At 30.3% G+C, this 19,189-nt stretch overlaps 1 protein-coding gene and 1 pseudogene across 1 annotated transcript; one reads left to right on the top strand and one right to left on the bottom strand.

Annotated features, from left to right (window-relative positions):
- Positions 1-8,032: 8,032 nt before the first annotated feature.
- Positions 8,033-10,754, bottom strand: LOC107910951 (protein GAMETOPHYTE DEFECTIVE 1-like; annotated as a pseudogene).
- A 2,571-nt stretch (positions 10,755-13,325) lies between these two features.
- On the top strand, positions 13,326-15,126 carry LOC107912459 (aspartic proteinase NANA, chloroplast). Its single transcript, XM_016840646.2, has 2 exons — positions 13,326-13,965; positions 14,200-15,126. The coding sequence occupies exons 1-2, from the start codon at positions 13,388-13,390 to the stop codon at positions 15,023-15,025; spliced, it is 1,404 nt and encodes a 467-aa protein (XP_016696135.2). The 5' UTR covers positions 13,326-13,387; the 3' UTR covers positions 15,026-15,126.
- The last annotated feature ends 4,063 nt before the right edge of the window (positions 15,127-19,189 follow it).

The raw sequence follows: 19,189 nt of genomic DNA on the forward strand, positions 1-19,189 counted from the left end.
CCTCCGCATTGACATCGTTAGTTTGTGCTAACGTGACACTGATAGTCATTCGGGTGGTGACATGTGGTAGCATCTTAATATGTTATGTGGCAGACTTAAATTTAAAAGGCTAAAGGAGTACCTAAAAACTTTGGCAAAAAAACAATCAATTAAGCCCTTAAACTCTCAAATTATATCAATTAAGCCCTTTAACCAATGTTTTTCGTCTTTGATCGTTACAACGCTAACATGACTGTTAATGATGCTAACATGGCACTCCATGTTAGCAACGGTTGTTGACGTGGAATTTCCATGTCAGAAAAATTTAAAAAAAACTTCAATTTTTTAAAAAGATTAAAATAAATATTTAAATTTTTATTGGAATGAACCTGGACATACTATTGTCCAGGTTCATTCCTTTAAAAGCTTATTTTTTTTTATAAATTTAGAAAACATTATTAAAATTTATAAAAATATTAAATAATTTAAACATTTTTAAAAAATTAGAAATTAATAAAAACTATTTAAAAATTAAGTTCGATCACGTTGAATCTAGACAAATGTGAATATGAACAATCATATGTCCAAATTCATTCAAGAAAAAATTTCTAAATTATATAAAGTTAAAAAAAAACAATTAATGTTCTTTAAAAAATGATATGTTTATCAATTTTTTTAATTCTATTCCTACTTTTAAGATATACAAAAAATAAAAAATATTTTAAAAAATAAATATAAAAAAATAATTTTAATTTTATTAATCTTATGTGTAAAGTTTTTTTTCTTAAATGTGAATAAATCTATTAAAAATGTGTATCAATTATTTCATTATTTGTTAGCCTAAAAAGTTCAAAAAATTGGATATATTCACAAATTAAAAGAAAAAAGAAAAAAACTTTACACATACTACTAATAAAATTAAAATTTATTTTTATTTATTTATTTTCTAAAATATTTTTTATTTTTATAAGACTAAAATGTATCAGTAGAATTAAAATATAGATAAACATATCTTATTTTTAAATAGAATTCATTTTTAATATTTTTAAACTTTATATAATTTAGAAAAATCTTCTTTAATGAATCTAGACAACCATATGTCGAGATTCATTATGGAGTTAACTTTTAAATGATTTTTATTAATTTTGAATTTTATTTAATATTTTTATAATTTTCAATAATGTTTTATAAATTTATAAATTATTTTTTTAAAATTATTTTTTTTAAAATTAAGCTTTGAAACGAATGAACATAGACAACCAGATGTCAATGTTCATTCCAATAAAATATTAAATTTTTTTAGAGAAACGCTTTCTATCATAAATAAAATAAAACAATCACCAAATCGATAAAATGGGGGAAAAGCTAAAACCCAAGCCAAAAAACTTACCCATTATACCTGTTCTATACTTAATGTTTTTTTTTTAAAAAAAATTACAACACTCCTTGTTTTATATAATATACAAGTTTTTTTATTCATGTGATGCACGAGTTTCTTATATGTATTAATTAAAATATATTAAAATTATTTAATAATTTTGCATAAATTTTACAACTAATATTATAAAGGGATAATTGATTGTGCCACGACATACGAACACCAAGCAGAGAATCAATATAAAATATCAAGAATTAAAGCGGTTTGATTGCAAGCATGACAGATCAATTGTAGTATTTGAAAGTGTTATAATATAACACTTAAAGCATTCCAAAGATCGAACCCAAGAGAGGTTGGGTGATAAGGTGACTAACAATGATAATGCATTAATGCATGCAATTAAGAAATCTAGCTAGCTAATCACTAAGTTTTATATTACGACAAATCACGTAACAACCCGTTTTCAATGAAATCAGAAAAATAGTTTCGGGACCACAAATCTGACTCCAAAAGAGAATTTATTTAATATTCTTTTATGATTTACCTTATGATAGGAATATCGTATAAAAATTTCGTTAAGAAAATTTTTACCGATTACATGTTTAATTGTTAGAAAGTACCAAATTGCATAAAGTCCAAAAGTTGAATTCTAGTAGCTAGAGGGATCAAATAGCTATGGAATTCAAAATTTGTGGTCCTTATAAGACAAATAGACCATTAAAAGGAGTTAGTAGATAATTATGATGATTCATCCATGGAAAATTGAGTAAAGAAAAGGAACACATTGGAAAGTAGAAATAATAAAAGATGATAATTAATTAAATAACAAAATATCATCTTTTTCATCATCTTTCCCCAAATTATTTTCATGGAAACCCTAACTAAGAGAAAGCATTCAAGCAAACTTACTTGGCTTAATTGGGTAAGTAATTTTATTCCGTTTTTATTAATTTTTATATTTTCGAGATCGTAATAACCTAATCTAGCTATTTTGGGGGTTAATTTGCAAAGTTATCAAAGTATTAAAGTTTTTCCATGGATGAATAAGCATGAACTATGAAGTTTTATGGTAGAAATGGAAAGGTTGTTGATAGATGAACAACTTTTGTAAATGAAATCTTCATGAAATTGTGATGTAGGGATTAAATTGTAAAGATATAAAATACATAGAAAAAATTTTAATTTTGTGAAATACAAGGGATGTAAATGTTATATGTAAAAATCGGCTAGGCTTGGAATAAGGTTTAAATTGCATGAATTTCATTTTTCGAGACTAGGGATGAAATCAGAATTAATTAAAAGTATAAGGGCAAAACGGTTCTTTTGCCTAAGATGTGAGTTGGACTGAATTGATATGAATTGTATTAAATTGAGTTAAATTTACTCGTATAGATCCAAATAAACCTATTACGGAATTGGATCGAGGAAAACAAAAAGTATCGGATTAGTAGCTTGTAAACACGAACAAGTGTCGAGGTAAGTTTGTGTAACTAAATTGTGTACATTTATATGTTTGAATTAAATGTTGTACATGTGAGTTATGTAGTTGCTATGTATATGAAACTAATCACATATCTGACGATGGCCGATAAATATTAAATCCCATCTGAATAAATGAAATTCGATTGGATACAGGGTTCTCGTATTGGTTGTGGTCTTGTATATGTTGCAGACACACCATAGCTCGAAAGAGTGTCCTATTATTAGCTCTCATGAGCTCCCCGTTATATGATTCTTGTGAGCTTCCAGTTATAGTTCTTCAGAACATCCCAATAGGTTGTGATCCTACATGTGTTATGAACACACCTTAGCTCTTATGAGCATCCCGATATATGACTCTTCATGAGCTTCCTAATTAAAGACTCTTTGTGAGCTTTCCAATATGTCTCGCTTGAACTTCCCGATATATGGCTATCCGAAACTTCCTAATTAAAGTCTCTTCGGAGCTACCCGTTTTAGGCTCGCTTGAGCTTCCTGAGTATGGCTCTTACGAGCTTCCTGTTATAGCTCGGATAAGCTTCCCGTTTATGTGCTTCTATGAGCACTCCCTGATATGAGTTGACGAATTTAACGTATTGTACACTTTGTGTGTATTACCCATGTGTCCATCGAAATTTCATATGATTCAACGGGTGAAATTTTGATATAAGATGAATTCCGAATGAATCGTTACCCTTATTTACTTGAAAACACATGGAAATATGATATTTGATGAGCTCATTCTTGTTCTTGTTATTTATATGAAATACATGACTAACATGTTTGATGAGGATGTGAGTGTTTAGGTTATTGATTAAATTGATTTGGATGTACTTTGTATGCTTACTTTAAATGTAAATGAATGGTAAGTTAATTTCTCGTTATAAGAACTTACTAAGCTTAAAAGCTTACTTTGTTTTATTTCTTCTGTTTTATAGTACTCGGAAGCTCGTAAAGGTTGGAAGCGGGTTGGAGCAAGATCACACTATCCTTCAACTCTTTTTTTTTAGTATAAATAGAAAACTTTAATTAGGATATAATGGCATGTATAGGTTAAATTCGCCAAATGATGGCATATAAATATTTGGTTGAAACTAGCCATTGGTATGACTTGTATTGGTATATTTTGAGATGTAAATATATGGCTTAAACATGTTTGATGTGTTGATGAAATGGTTATATGGTGGGAATTATATAAACTAACTGATGAATGGTTTTGAGTTAGCATAATTAATAAAATATGCCTATAAGCATATGTGTGTTTTTGGTACGTTTAAACACTTGAACATATATGATAATATGTCATGCATAAGACTTAGTTTTGGCTTGATTTTAATGTCTTGAATTGATTGGTGAATGTATTCAAGTGTTGATGTAGGTGGAGGACAAATTGGGTGAGAAAAGTGGCCTTGGAAAATGGTTTATTTTCGTCCACATGGGCAAAGACACGGGTGTGTATCTCAGTCGTGTGTGACACACGGCCATACGCACAGGCATACGGTTTGGCCGTATGTCTCCTACATCCTTAAATTTGAGAAATAGAATACTCAAAATTATTTACATAGGCATAGACACATGCGTGTGTCTCTGCCGTGTGTGACACAAGGCCTATCACACAAGCGTGTGTCTTGGCCGTGTGACCCTTGCACCTAATTAATGCAAATTAAATTATTCACACGGCCTAGCACACGGGCGTGTGGCTTGGCTATGTGACCCAAGTCAGAGAGTTACACGGGGATGGACACGGGCTGGGACACGGCCGTGTGCCTCACATCGAATGCCCACACAACCTGAGACAAGGGTTTGTCACCTCACACGGCCTAGCCACACGAGTGGGTGTCCCTTGTATCTAGGAAAAAAATTTAAAAATTTTGAAAAAAATTCTCTAAGTTCTCGATTTAGTCCCGACTTGTTTCTAATGCAAATTTCGGACCTTAAGGGCCCATATAAGGGACATTATGATTGATTTATGATATGAATAGTAAATGTTAAGAATTTATTGTATTTGATCTGTAAGCTCTGGTAATATTCCATAACCCTGTTCTGGCAACGGATATGGGTTAGGGGTGTTACAAATCAAAATAAAAGATTAATTACACTAAACTGCACCTAAGAGGACTAAATTGAATAACAGATAAAAGTGTACAAATATCAATTCAATGAACTAAAGTGGTCGGTTGATATCCATGTTTCTATTTAATTCTTGAATTAATGATCTAAATTGCTCAAACTCTTAATTGGTCCAATGTTACCTTTCGGTCACCATTTTACCCAATTGGATAATTTAGTTCGGTTTATCTCTCGACCTCACTAAATTAAATTAGGACAATCAAAATGGTACACAATAGGTTCTCCTATCGATATCACCTATCGAATTGTTCATCTAGAGACGTCAATTCTAGGTTTTGAAGTCTATTTGATTTAGTCTAATTTTTACGATTTAGTCCCTAACCCAAAAACTATCCATACAACATTTCAAACAACCAACCACATAAGATTTAGCGCCTATCCATCATCAACATACAAATATCAGTCAATTTCATGCTTAAATGATTCATCAAAGAAAACATAAAAAAATGACAAAGTTGAGAAGTTCTTAATGGCTATTGAGGGAGTCCTTTTTAAAGATGATAACAGCAAGAAAGGAGAAGAAAATACAACCCAAAGATGATATTTTTATACTTTTGAAAGCTGACAAAGAGAAAATCTATTAGGTACTTTAAAGAGAAATCAAAATAACAAGAGAATGTTTTGCATCTAATTGTAAAAAAGTTAAAGCTACAATAAAATGAAGAAACTTAACAACTACTAACTAACTAAGCTAAGAAAGGAAAAAACTAAAAACCTAAACATGATAAAAGTAATAAAAGAGAGAACTAGAAAGATGATAAAAGAGACCCATTTATGTTTGACATTAAGTAGGCCTTTAATACAACTAAGTTTACAACCCTAACATTTGACAAAAATGCTCTTGGAGTTCATAAGTTGACTTCATAGATGTTAAACACAAAATTGCCCTTGCTACATGTAGAGGAGAAACTTAATTATAAAGTAATTATACCAAACCACACAATGGAAAATAGTATGTTCAATTGGTTTAACCTAAGAATGTCTTAAACCCTAACTCACCAAAATCAATTAGCCATTAGCCAAACAATTTACCATTAGTGTAAATAGACAAGGAATCATTGAGTAATATGGACTTTTGCAATGACAAATTTTGTCATTTAGTTTTAAGAATTTAATTTAAAGTTTTAAATGTTTTAGGTGCTTGTATGAGAATTTATTTTAAAAGAAATTAATAGTCTAGTTAAATTTAAATAAATTAAAAGTAGTAATGAGAATTATCTAAAAAAATGAGAAATTATTTTTCAAAATATTTTAAAAGGTTAATAGTAATTTCTGAAAAAATGAAGAGACTTAATTAAGATTAAAAAATTTAAAATGTAATGAGAATTAAAAAAAAATTAGAATCTAATATCTGACTCCTATTACCGTTCGAACTTTTGGCTTTAAGAAAAACACAACATAGAAAAACATAGATAAGAGTTAGGGCAGGTCAATGACACTATTAAATTTTAAATAAAAGAAATAAAATAAAGATATAATAACTTATTTGACCCTTCAATTTTATAAAAAAAATCATTTTAACTCTATTTTTTTTATCTCTTTTAGCCCGTGAATTTGCATTGCCTGTCAAGTTACTTCAAAATGGATGAAAAAATGTTACTAACATGGCATCTATGTGGTAGTCCACGTTATCAATTAATTAATTTTTTAAAAATTTTAAAAAATATATTTTATATTTAATTTTTTTAAAATTTTAAATTTTTAAAAAATTAATTAATTTATGATATGATATCCACATAGTAATTCACGTGTTAATAAAATTAACAAGTGTTAACTTTTTTATCTATTTTTTAGTGATTTGATAAATAATACAAATATATAAATTAAAATAACTTTTTTTTCTATAAAATTAGAATTCCTTGTAAATCATTATGCATAAAATAATTCAAAGTCAACCACATATATTAGCACAGATAAAGGATACATTGATGGCCTGTGGAATGTTTTTGGACCTTGTTTCCGATTTTAGATGAATTAAAGTGGCCGAAAAATTGGACTGAATCACATTTAATTCAAGTGAGTATTAACTCAATTAGTATTAAAGTCAGTTCTTTATTACTTTTGAGAAGTACTTTTGAGAAATTTGAGTGTTTGGCATTCATGTTAAAAAGTGCTTTTGAAGAATAAAATGCCTATTTTAGACATGAGATTATAAAGTAACAAATATGTATTTAAATAATGTTCAAATTAGTTAATATTATGATATTTTAGCAAAAATATAAAAAAATAATTTATTATAACTTATTGTTAATATTTTAATATATAATATTAATTTTAAATATTTCTAAGTAATTAATATTAATTATTTATAAAATTTAATTAAAATATATAAACTATATTTAAATATTTAAATATAAAAATTAAATATTTGTAATTAGATATTGACACGTTGTATTATTATAAAAATTATTTTTTATTTTTAATTAATGCTTTTAATAAATTTGTATTATTTTATTTTAAAATGTATTTGAATATATAACTCATATTATATACTAACATAACATAGAAAATATAAACCTAACGAATTAAAATATTACATATATTTGGATTAAAGTTTTAAAAAGGGATAATATTTATATACTAAATATAAATACTAAAAATTTGTCAATAGCATTTACAATTTAAAGTGAATTTATTAAACTAGATGCTATATTTGATAAGCATATGAAAATGATTTGGTTATATTCAATAAATGATTTGGTTAATACAATACTTATATTTGATAAGCATATGAAAATGATTTGGTTAATACAATACTTATATTTGATAAGCATATGAAAATGAAAGTCGAGACTGTCTGATAAAGAACGTAAAAAAGAATATTTCATGGAAAGAAGATTGTTAGGATGAATTCTTCAATTCCAATCATTTAAATAACGAGTCTCAGGAACCAAACAATATGCCAAATTAGTGGACCGTCCACATCATTAACATTGCATACTGTTTTAAGATGAACAAGAATGGAACTAAAGTGTCTACCGAGGAGTAACATACTGCTATTTTTGTAAATAAAGTACAGAAATTGTATAAATAGATGGTTGAATAATACACATCCAGAAAAGATCATTGCCAATAAGCCACTAACAAAGTTGCCTCGTAAACAAAGAAATAGTTCTTAGGTTCTGCCTAAATTTCATGATAATGATATAAAACTACATCAAAGATCAGAGTCACTTTGTTCATAAGAACATAAAATAAATCATTGGCAAGAAACAATTTTGCAGCATGTCATATGTGTTGAGCATCCAAAGGAAATAAGAAATTGTCGGCCAGTGGCTCTCATCTTACTCGCCAGCATAGTAGTATCGCCTCACTATGGCATCCTTAACCCCCATTTCAACTTCTTGTCCAAAACACACTAATTTACAGGTTGTTTATTCAACACTTAGGTCCAATAGCAAAAAACTGACATCATATTTATAAGAACATATGTAAGCACTAAAAGACACCAAAGCTCCAACATTTGGAAACCATATATTACTCTCTTTTTTCCTTAAGAGACGTGAATTTCTCCACTGGCATGTACCTCTTTTACCGTTTTCTCGTACTCATCTTCTTCGTCTTCTTCTGCATCTTCTTCCTTTGCATCCTCATCTTCTTCTCCACCCTAGCCAAAGCCTCTGATAGGCCGTGATACTCTAGGGGCAACTTTGGCCTCTTCAACTATTTTCATGATTTCATCAACACTTTGGAACAGCATATAATCACTCATAACATGTGCCAAGAAACACCAGCTGATCTTTAGAACAGCATGTAAAGCCATCAATTACTCTAGCACACAAGATCATTTATTGAACACTTGCAATGATAGACAAAAGTAACTAAAAACGGTAAAACACTTGCAATTTGGCATGAGAATCACACAAAGCTGATGCCGCAAATCAATGAGGCGAATTGAGCCCTTTGAACTACTATATGCTAGCATATTACAGTGGGTAGGGTGAAACTCTGCTGATGTTATAACCTCTGCAATGATAGACATTACAATAACCATTACTTTTGCAAATATATTGAACAGCACTGAACTTGCATATGCTTTAAGAAGTGAAAGCAACAAACTAAAGTACCAAAATAGAATAGGCTTACCAGTTAGATCCTCCATGTTTGCAGGCTTTACATCGACAATATTGAAACTTTGATTGCTAATTTCCAAGTTCCAAAGATTTATACTGGAGGACACTGCTTCAACTCTGATAGCCTCCTTGAAAAAGTGCTTTCTTCTCAAAGCATTGGTCAAAAGGCTCCTGAAAGATGAAACAAAAGGAGGTCCACACAGAATAAGACATTAACTACGGCCCTCGCAAAAACTGCAAAGTTCTGTGAATTAGCATACCTACAATTTTTGGAAATAACTGCTTTAGCTCGTTCCATAGAGAGACCAAGCAAATATGCTAAGTTTGCAACATCATTAGGCCCTCTTAACTTCACATACAGAAGGTGCAGCACTAGAAAGTATGACATTTTTTCCTCGAGTCCAATCCAGCAGCAACTGGAAAGAATGCTACAGATAATTAGTTCACATTGACAGCATCCACTACTATCTAGAACAACCAAAATTGCATCTTATAAAGCAACTAAAAAATCATAACTAAATCTCTCAATTTTTGCTACTCACCAATTGTTCATATCCTAGTTCATCACCATTTCATCAGCTATAAATTTATATTTTAATGCGCTAAAACACAAGAATTATGAGAACACAGTAAAAAAAAAGAAGAAAAAAAGAAAGAAACAACCGTTCAAAAACAATGTGACAAGCTCTGGATTCCTCACCTTAGCATTGGATATGATTTGCCTCATTTGATGAACATCCACAATAAGATCAGAATATGTTATTTCAAAATATATCCCACGCTGTGAGACCTCAAGATGAAAATATCCATTAAAACAAATCAAATTTTCAATTTTGAATGAGTATAGAAATCAAGTCAATAACAAACCTTAATAGCAGCTTTAACCATAGGCAATTTCAATCGAAACAGCAACTTGTCTGAGAAATCAATTGAAATTATATCCACCTAAATCACAAAAAAAAAAGTTAAAACCTATATCTTTAAAACCAAATTGGAAAAGGAACCAAATATATATATCTATCTTATTCCCAGATCTTGTCCATACCTTTATTCTTTAGAATAACCTTCTGGCCTGGTTGAGTGCCAGGACGGACCTGCAAATTGAAAGCAACATAGATTAGGAGCCTCAACTATAACAAATAATTAGAGGTCCCTTTCTAAGCTTATCACAATCATACACAATTTCCAACAAACCTTGAGCACAACATCACTGGTAAGAGTTGGGACCTGGATGGTTCCTCTCAAGATTGCCTGCAAAAAAGGGAAAAAATTCAAATTAATTCATTTATCAGATAGAAGGACCAGTCTCACCAGGAGGACATATACAAAAGGCACATTGAAGCAAACAGTAGAATATAATCCCAGAGTTAACAAACATATTAGTCATTGCTTAAAAAGATTTAAAAAGAAATGCACAGTTAGAAAATCCAACAAAGTTATTTGACAGTGGGATATAATCCACTGTAGGATATAATCCCAGAGTTAACAATCCCATAGTTTACTACTAAATTTCAAAGAAATGAAAACCCAAACATTCTAATGGATCAAAACCCATTAATACCATCGCAAAATCGAAACTAAATTTCAGCATAAAATTAGAAAAAACGAGGAGAAATCGTAGAAAATCGAAGTAAAAAAGGTAGGGAAATTGAGAGGGTGGCTGGGGTAGATCAGATAAAACCGAAGCGTTGAAAACTTACCCGGAAAGTAACCATTGTTGTCTCTTACTCTTTTTGCTCGATGTAGGAGATGAAGGAAGCGTTGACAACCTAAGTTTATCTCCTATCCAATCTTCAATCAATTACGAAAATCAATCCCAGACGAACAAAAATATACAGAAGACTCACCGGCAGAGGGCAGAGGAACAAAGAACCAGCAGAGGGCAGAGATGAGGGCAAAGAACCAGCAGAGAGCAGAGAGCAGAGACCAAAGAGCAAAGAAGGGCGTTCGTGTGTGGCTAAAAAAGTAAATGAACCAGCCCAAAAAGCACTTTTTGGCTAAAAAACTAAAAATTTTTACTTCTCCATCTGGCCAAAAACACTTCTCAGCTTCTGAAATTTGCTACCAAATGAAACTTGTTCTTCATTGCTTTTCAAAGAAAAGCACTTTTCTAAGTAAAAGCTCGTTTCTTAAGTAACGAAGAACACAGCCTTAGTATTGTTGTCGATCAAATCTTCTGTTTCTGTTTAAAGATGGGAGAGGACTATAGTTAATTCTAGATATTATATAAAAAAGAACAGATATGATAAAAATTTATAGATTAATGTTAATTTTTTTTAATATTAGCTTAAGGGTGTAAAAAGCCTTAAACATTTTCAAAAAAACAATTAACTCTCTCTTTTTTTTACACTCAATTTGGTAATTGAACTTTCAAACGTATAAAAAAGGTCTTCAAACTTTTCAAAAAAAAAATTAAGTCTCTCCTTTTTTTTACACTAAAATAAGTAATTGAATTATCAAAATTCATTAAAAAGACTCTTTGACCATTAACTTAAACAGTTGACTGCTCCTAATTGTTTTAGTTAAAGTTAACACGTGTCACAACTATGACATGACATGTGACAAAAAAAGATAAAAGATAAAAATAAATAAAAATTATAAAAGTTATTAAATTTTAATAAAAATATAAATATTAAAAATTAGAAAAAAATTTATAAAATTTTATAAAGTCGTAAGAAAATTATAAAAAATATAAAGAAATATAAAATTCGTAAAAAATTATAAAAATATTGTACCAAAAGAAGTTTTTTTATATTTTTTTATTTTTTATCATTTTTCATCACATGTCACGTTGTGTTACGATACGTGATGGCTTTAACTGAAAAAATACCAAGGAGTCATTAACTTTGACGGTCAACGGTTAAAGTTAATGGTTAAAGGATTTTTTTTCTAGATTTCATAATTTTTTTATGATTTTTATAAAATTTTATAATTTTTTAAAGATTTTTATATTTTTTCTAACTTTTAATAAAATTTAAATATTTTTATATTTTTATTAAAATTTAATAATTTTTATAAAAAATTTATTTTTATAATTTTTTGTCACATGTTACGCCGTGGTTGTAACACGATGTGACTTTAACTGGAAAAAAAATTAAAGATAGTTGATTTTAAAAATCAACTGTTAAAGTTAACAGTAAAGTCTTTTTAATACATTTTGATAATTTAAATATCAAATTGAGTGTGAGAAAAAAAAACAAAGACTTAATTATTTTTTAAGTTTTCAGTATTTAATAAATATGAAGTGCGCAGGGGATTTTCAACTGTTACACACGTACCAAAATAAGTTCATATTACAACAAATATACAAAAGAAAAAGTTATTTAATTATGAAAAGAACATAAGCATCCTTATATATTTTTCATTTTCTTTTAAGGCCTCCTTTGGATCTAAATTTTGCATCAGTTCAGTGCGTTTTCTATTGATTTCTGTGCAACTGCTGCTTTGAAGCTCTTTGGATGGCCAACTTTCAGTGCAGTGGAAGGGAGTTCATCGCACCACACCCCAAAATTTCCACTGCTCTATTTCTGGCCAATTGAAAATTCAAAACTCCAAACGCAGCTGTCATTCCTTTTTTACCCCTTTTCATTTATTAATAAATTGAATAAAGAAAAGTAAAAAAAAAACTTTGATGGAAAAAATAGAAAACGTTGATGGCTAAAGGAAAAAACATTTTATTATAAATTTATATTTTAATATTTTATTAAATAAATTAATAAATTCACATATTTTAATAATTTAAAAAAAGTAAAATAATTTAAAATTTTTTTATTATATATCAATTCTAATATGATGTCCTTAATAGTTATTTTTTATTCTCACCTCACCGTTACAACTGCGTTTGAATCCAAACACATACTTCACCGCTATTTCTAATCTCACTGCTACAATACCTAATCTCACCGCTATAGTAACTAATCTCACCGTCACCGCTATTTTTAACCTCACCGGAGCTAAACACACCGCCCATCCAAACTAAGCCTAAGAGTTATACATATTTATATGAAAAAGAATGTGTTATACAATAATTGCTTTTATCGGAAATAAACATACCGTCCATTTAAAGTCGCATTAGTTTTAAATATTTTAATAAAATTTTTGTTTATTAAATTTGAAAGAAAAAGTTAAATTACAAATATAATTCTCTGTTTTTATAAAAATAGAGTTGGACGAAAGAGTCAAATCAAAGAGAGTAAATAGTTGGGTGGAAAGAAAATGAGGGAGATGCAAACAAGTGTATGGAGCGAGGGGGATGCATATCATGTTTAAAAGCTCAAGGAGGGTGAAACAATTCAATCATACTTGCACCGGCATTCGGTTTTTCTCCTTCTCAGCCTTCAAATAAAGGATGGAGAGGAACATATCCCTGGTTTCCCTGTTATGCTTCATTCTTTTCAATGGGTGTTTGGTGTTTGAGGCGGATGCTGTGAAAAGCCAACGCAGCGAAAAGCTCAAGCTGATTCACAGGCATTCACCTGAGCTAGGACACAATCCTGGAACGACCCTTGGACCCCCAAAAAATTCAGAGGAACGATTAAAACAGCTGGTGCAGAGCGACAAGGCTAGACTTCATGCCATTAAACGGAGGCTAGGCGTAGTGGGGAAGGCGAACGATTGGGTGGAGTTCCCATTCCGATCGGCGGCAGATATGGGGATCGGGCAATACTTTGTTTCCTTGAGGATGGGGACCCCTGCCAAGACCTTTACTCTGCTGGTGGATACGGGTAGCTGTCTTACATGGTTTAAATGCAAATATTTGTGCGTTGATTGTTCCTCAGTCGAGGAAGGCCAAAGGTATTTTTACCCTAATCAATCAAGCAGCTTTAAGAGCATTCCATGTTCATCACAAGAGTGCAAGACCATCGACAAAGCAAGTACTCTCGTAACTTGCCCTCATCCAAACGCACCATGCTATTATGATTACAGGTAATTATATATTCATAATCACTTTTTTATTTTTTTTTACGAGTCCAATATCACAACAATTGTATTATTTGTTGTTTATTTAAATAAATTAAAAAGCTTAATGATAAATTTAGTCACTTTTGCATGTTTTGTCAAAATGGTTTATTTTTGTTTATTAATCACATTTTATCCTTTTTTGGCTGGCTGTTTGATATACTAGAGTTAACCTAACCTTGTTACGCTTGTTGTTCATAGTTATTTGGATGGATTAAATGTGGGGGGATCCTACTTCAATGAAACAGTTAAATTCCGATTCAGCAACGGCCAAAAGAAGGGACTAGAAATGACGATGGGGTGCACCGATGGTTTAAACCAAAAGAATAGGTTTAAGACAGTCGATGGGATACTAGCATTAGGGCTCAATCCGTTGTCTTTTGCTGTGAAAGCAGCTCATGAGTTCGGGGGCAAGTTTTCCTTCTGCTTGGAGAATCATTGGATCATAAAATCGGAGAGCAGCTACCTCGTCTTTGGTGCAGAAGATCAAGTGCCAAACATGCAATTCACAGATCTGTTAACCGAAGAATCAAAAATGACCTCACTTTATCCTATAAAGGTCACCGGTATCTCAGTTAATGGCACGATGCTGGATATTCCATCATATGTATGGGATATGACTGACAGAGGAGCCGGTGGGATGATTGTGGACTCAGGTAGTACCGTAACGCATCTGGTGGAACAGGCGTTCGAAAAAGTCATTGCTGCTTTCGAACCTTCTTTAAGCATGTATAACAAGACGAAAGGGAATTTGGATTATTGCTTCAATGCTCCACCAGCTGGAGAGTTTGATGAGACGCGCGTTCCCCGAGTGGCCCTCCATTTCGAGGGGGGAGCTAAGCTCGAGCCGGCGGTCAACGGTTATATCTTCGACGATTCTAAAGGAGTGAAATGCCTAGGGTTTACTAGGTTAGCTTGGCCTCAAATGAACATACTGGGCAACCTCTTAATGCAAAATCATTTGTGGGAATTCGATCTCGCAAACAAAAAGGTGGGTTTCGCTCGTAGCAAGTGCATGTTGGATTAATCCACCATTAAATTAAACCCCTACTATAGGCATGGAGTACTGTAATTGAATTTCCAAGTTTTCATGTCAACAGCTTTTCAATAATACAACATATTACATAATGTGTGATGCATTATAGCTAGTTTTATATTTTCTAGCCAAATAACACAATAATACATTCATTATTTTCTTTACATTCCTTTTTCCTCATTATATACTATAGTTATTACTCTATATACTAATGCCTTTCATTCAACCCAAAAACATTTCATATTACCTACGCAACAGGAAATAACATTATATACAATACTCACCATCAGGGACTTCATTCTTAGTTTTGGAGCCTCAAATTAGATTTTCAAATTTCTTAAAGGGATTACATAGAAATTCAAAATTTATACTTATGCATATATGTCATATATTATTAAACTTGCTTACTCGGTAGATTGTTTTAGTTTTTTTATTTAAATACAATAATTTTAAATATTACAAATACTAATTTATTTTTAATATTATAATATTATATATAATATATAATAAGATACACAAGCAACATGTGATACATAAATCACAGGCAATGTAACAATTTTTGTTATACGTGCTCTATGTATCAATTTTAAACAAAATCTAATATTATAAATTTAATATACACAACCAACTTGTGTGATATGTAGAGCACAGATAATTTAACAAAATATCATACTCGTGCTCTATGTATCACTTAAGTAATATTCTATAAAATGTAAGTGCTCATTTAGATATCTACAAAATATTTAAATTTACTTATAATATCAATTATAAAATTAAATTTATAAAATAATTATAAAATATTTTAATTGACAAATACAATAAAACCGGAGTAAAGAAACTAACATATATATATATATATATAATATCCATGCTTTTATCTTATTATTACATATTTATGTTACCTTTGATCTTTCTTTTTGAGATCAACTGCTTTGACAGTAAATCACGACATATAAACAATATGTGTGAATTAGAATCCAACTTTAACCGTGTAAAATCACATTTTCATAATTAATATTTAACCAAACATTAACTATATCTATTATATCCTTGAAGAATATTGATTTTCAACTTAACCGTTTAGTAAACTCTTTTAACACAATATCTAAAATTATCCATATAGTCTCTTCCCGACTTATAAATAGGAGGATGATGCAATTCAACACACTTAAGCCCATGTCCTCCTGCATTGACAACAATACCCATACCAATTGAGCTAATACCCAATCAGTAGGGGCGGAGCCAAAGGGGACTGGTAGAGGGCCCGACCTCCTAAAATTGAAAATTTCACCTTTAGTCTTTTTATAATTTTAAAAAATTTAAATTAATAAATGACAAATTTACACTTTAATTACAAAAATAAGAAAAATTAATTTAATTCTTTAAAAATTACAAATACATAAATTATTAAAATCGTAAAATTTTACTTTTATTATCATAAAAATATAAACTTAAATTCGCTCCTAAAAGAATTTCTCACGTGGCCCTATCAATCAGCGAGGCTTAGCAAAAGTCAATATATCACATTTTCATTTTCATATATATTGTAAAACATCTTTCTTGATCTAAAATGAGATGTTTTTCATTTAATGAAAACTACAATTTCTTCCTTTATCCAACCTATTTAAATGATAAAGTATTAGTTTTTTTCCCCTACTATATGTGCATATTGGTTTGTTAACCTTATAAGTAAATTTTAAAATATTTTTATAATTATTTAAAATTTTAAAAATGGTTTAAATGTATTTAAAAAGAAATTTTCATATTTAAAAATAGTTGTTTTAAATTCTTTTTTACTTTCCAGATTTTGAAAAAAGTTTAAGTTTGACTGAAAAATTAAAAGGAAAATAAGATAAGGTGTTTCATAAATAAGAATTTTTTAGTTAATAATACTTATTTTAGTGAGTAAGATTTTTAAAAAATTCAACAATGTATTAGTGTTAACTGTAATTATGATATTGTAATTATGAAGAATAGATTGCCAATGTAATTGTTAAGGATTTTTAAATTTGGGGTAATTATAAGTGTTGGGAGTGTTTTTCTCATATGTCATTGAGGTATTTATATATGCTTATATTGTTACTATTACATCTCATAATTGGGTCTATCATTTCCTTTCGGTCTTGGGGCTTCCGATACTGACATTCTCTGCTTCTGGTGCTGATATTCTCTGCATGCTCCTTAGCTTGTTGGATGCATGTCTGCGTAGCACACGGTCTTTTCTGATCATGGGGTTGGCATCCTCAACAAGTTCCGTACCCGTTGGTTACGAGTATGGATTACTTGTAAGGCTCGCAATCCTTTTTGCGAACACCGTTCGCGACCCCATCCTGCGAGATGTGTCTACAAACTCTTCTTGCGAGTTGTCTTGGCGAATACGCCTCTTCCGAGTCGAGTCCATCTAGAACAAGGGTCGGAGACCCGAATCCTTCTAGGACATTTGGGTTGGCGATTACAGGTATATAACAATAAGGGTAAATTATTTAGTTATGATCTAGGGTGCTTTTATTTTAATCTTTCAAAAAATATTTCAATTTAGCCATTGGTGTTAGAAAAATTTATTATTTTACTCATTCAAGTTTTAAATATTTAATTGCTTTAGAGAAAATAAAAAAGAAAAACCTCAATTTTAAATATATATTTTTTGGCTAAATTTTCTTTAAATCTGAATCTTCAACATCTTGCAACCTCCATTATCCTCTCCATGCCCAACACCTTTTTCCGCTCTCATTGCATTACCCACGTGACATTTCCTTACATTGCCTACCTGAAATACAAGAGAGCATACCATGGCACAACCAGAACTTTTCTTCATCATTTGAACAAAGATTTAAAGAGAAATAAAGACCAGTCAACATTTGTCTTTAATCTATGGCCACTCCTCTTTTTCTCATAAACTCTCTATTCTCCAAATCTTTCCCTTCATTTCCCTCCTCAACCATTAAAACCAGGCCTCTATGTTCTACCATGGTAATCCCCATAACAAGCTTCCTCTTTTCCCTTTTGATTACCTTTTCTTTTATCCCTTATTGAATTTGCTTTTTTTAATGGTTTTGTTAGATGAGAGGAAGTTTCTGAAACTAAAGAGGCAGCAAATGTGGATACAAAGAAGAAAACTATATTTGTAGGTAGAGCAACGGGTAGTACTGGGAAAAGGGATTTCAGTCAAAGCTGGGGTTCATGATTAGGGGAAAGCTAAAACTTTGCTTTCTAACGATAACCTATCTCTTGTTTAAATTTATTAATGAATTGAACGTGTTCTAACTTGGATACATCGAAAGTTCAATGGCTTGCTATAAATGGTAATGTTTTGTTTTTTTTCAATAAAGAAATGGAAATTTACTAAAGAATCAAAAGTTCTCTAGCTTGGATGATCTTTGTTGCTTGAGAGAAATTTGGGTTTTTATAGCTATGTTATTCGGCTTCCAAACTCATCTCTAACGTGTATTCGATAATATGATCTTTTGAGAATCTACAAAATACATGGAAATTTGGGATTTCCTTACAGAAAATGTCACTTGGGTGGTGCAATGTGTTGGTCGGTGGTATGTGGAAAGGGGAAGGAGGTGCTAGGCATGGAGAGGACAATGGAGATTGGAAGATGTTCAATGTGGGTTTTAATTGGTGGATGCAAAAGTTTGACTCAAATTTAAAGAAATTTTGACCAAAAATCTATTTAAATGCCTCTTTTCTTTTTCTTAACTGTCGTTAATAGATTAAAGCTTGAATGACATGATAAATTTCTTTAACGATGGTGTCCAAATTGAAAGGAAATTTTTTGTGACCAAAATAAAAATGTTTTAAAAGTTAGTTGATCAACTAGATAATTTATTTTAATTATAAATTTTATATAAAAATATAATAATTAAGGATATTAGTGATGCAGTCGTAAACTAACTAAAAATTTAATTAAGCTAAGTGCACTTATCAATTAATTGTATAGTTACGGTGAGTAAAGATATCATTCCCACGAAGACTAAAAGTATTAGTAATTACCATCTTTCTATTATTTAATCGATAAATTCAAGTGATTGATTAAAAACTAAAATTAACTAAATCAATTAACTACGAACGTGACAAAGAACAAATCAGGAAAATAATCAAATAATAACCAAGAAGCGAAACAATACCTAGGAAATAAGTCACCTAGACTTT

This window comes from Gossypium hirsutum, chromosome D11 (assembly GCF_007990345.1).
Source record: "Gossypium hirsutum isolate 1008001.06 chromosome D11, Gossypium_hirsutum_v2.1, whole genome shotgun sequence".
Lineage (NCBI taxonomy): Eukaryota > Viridiplantae > Streptophyta > Magnoliopsida > Malvales > Malvaceae > Gossypium > Gossypium hirsutum.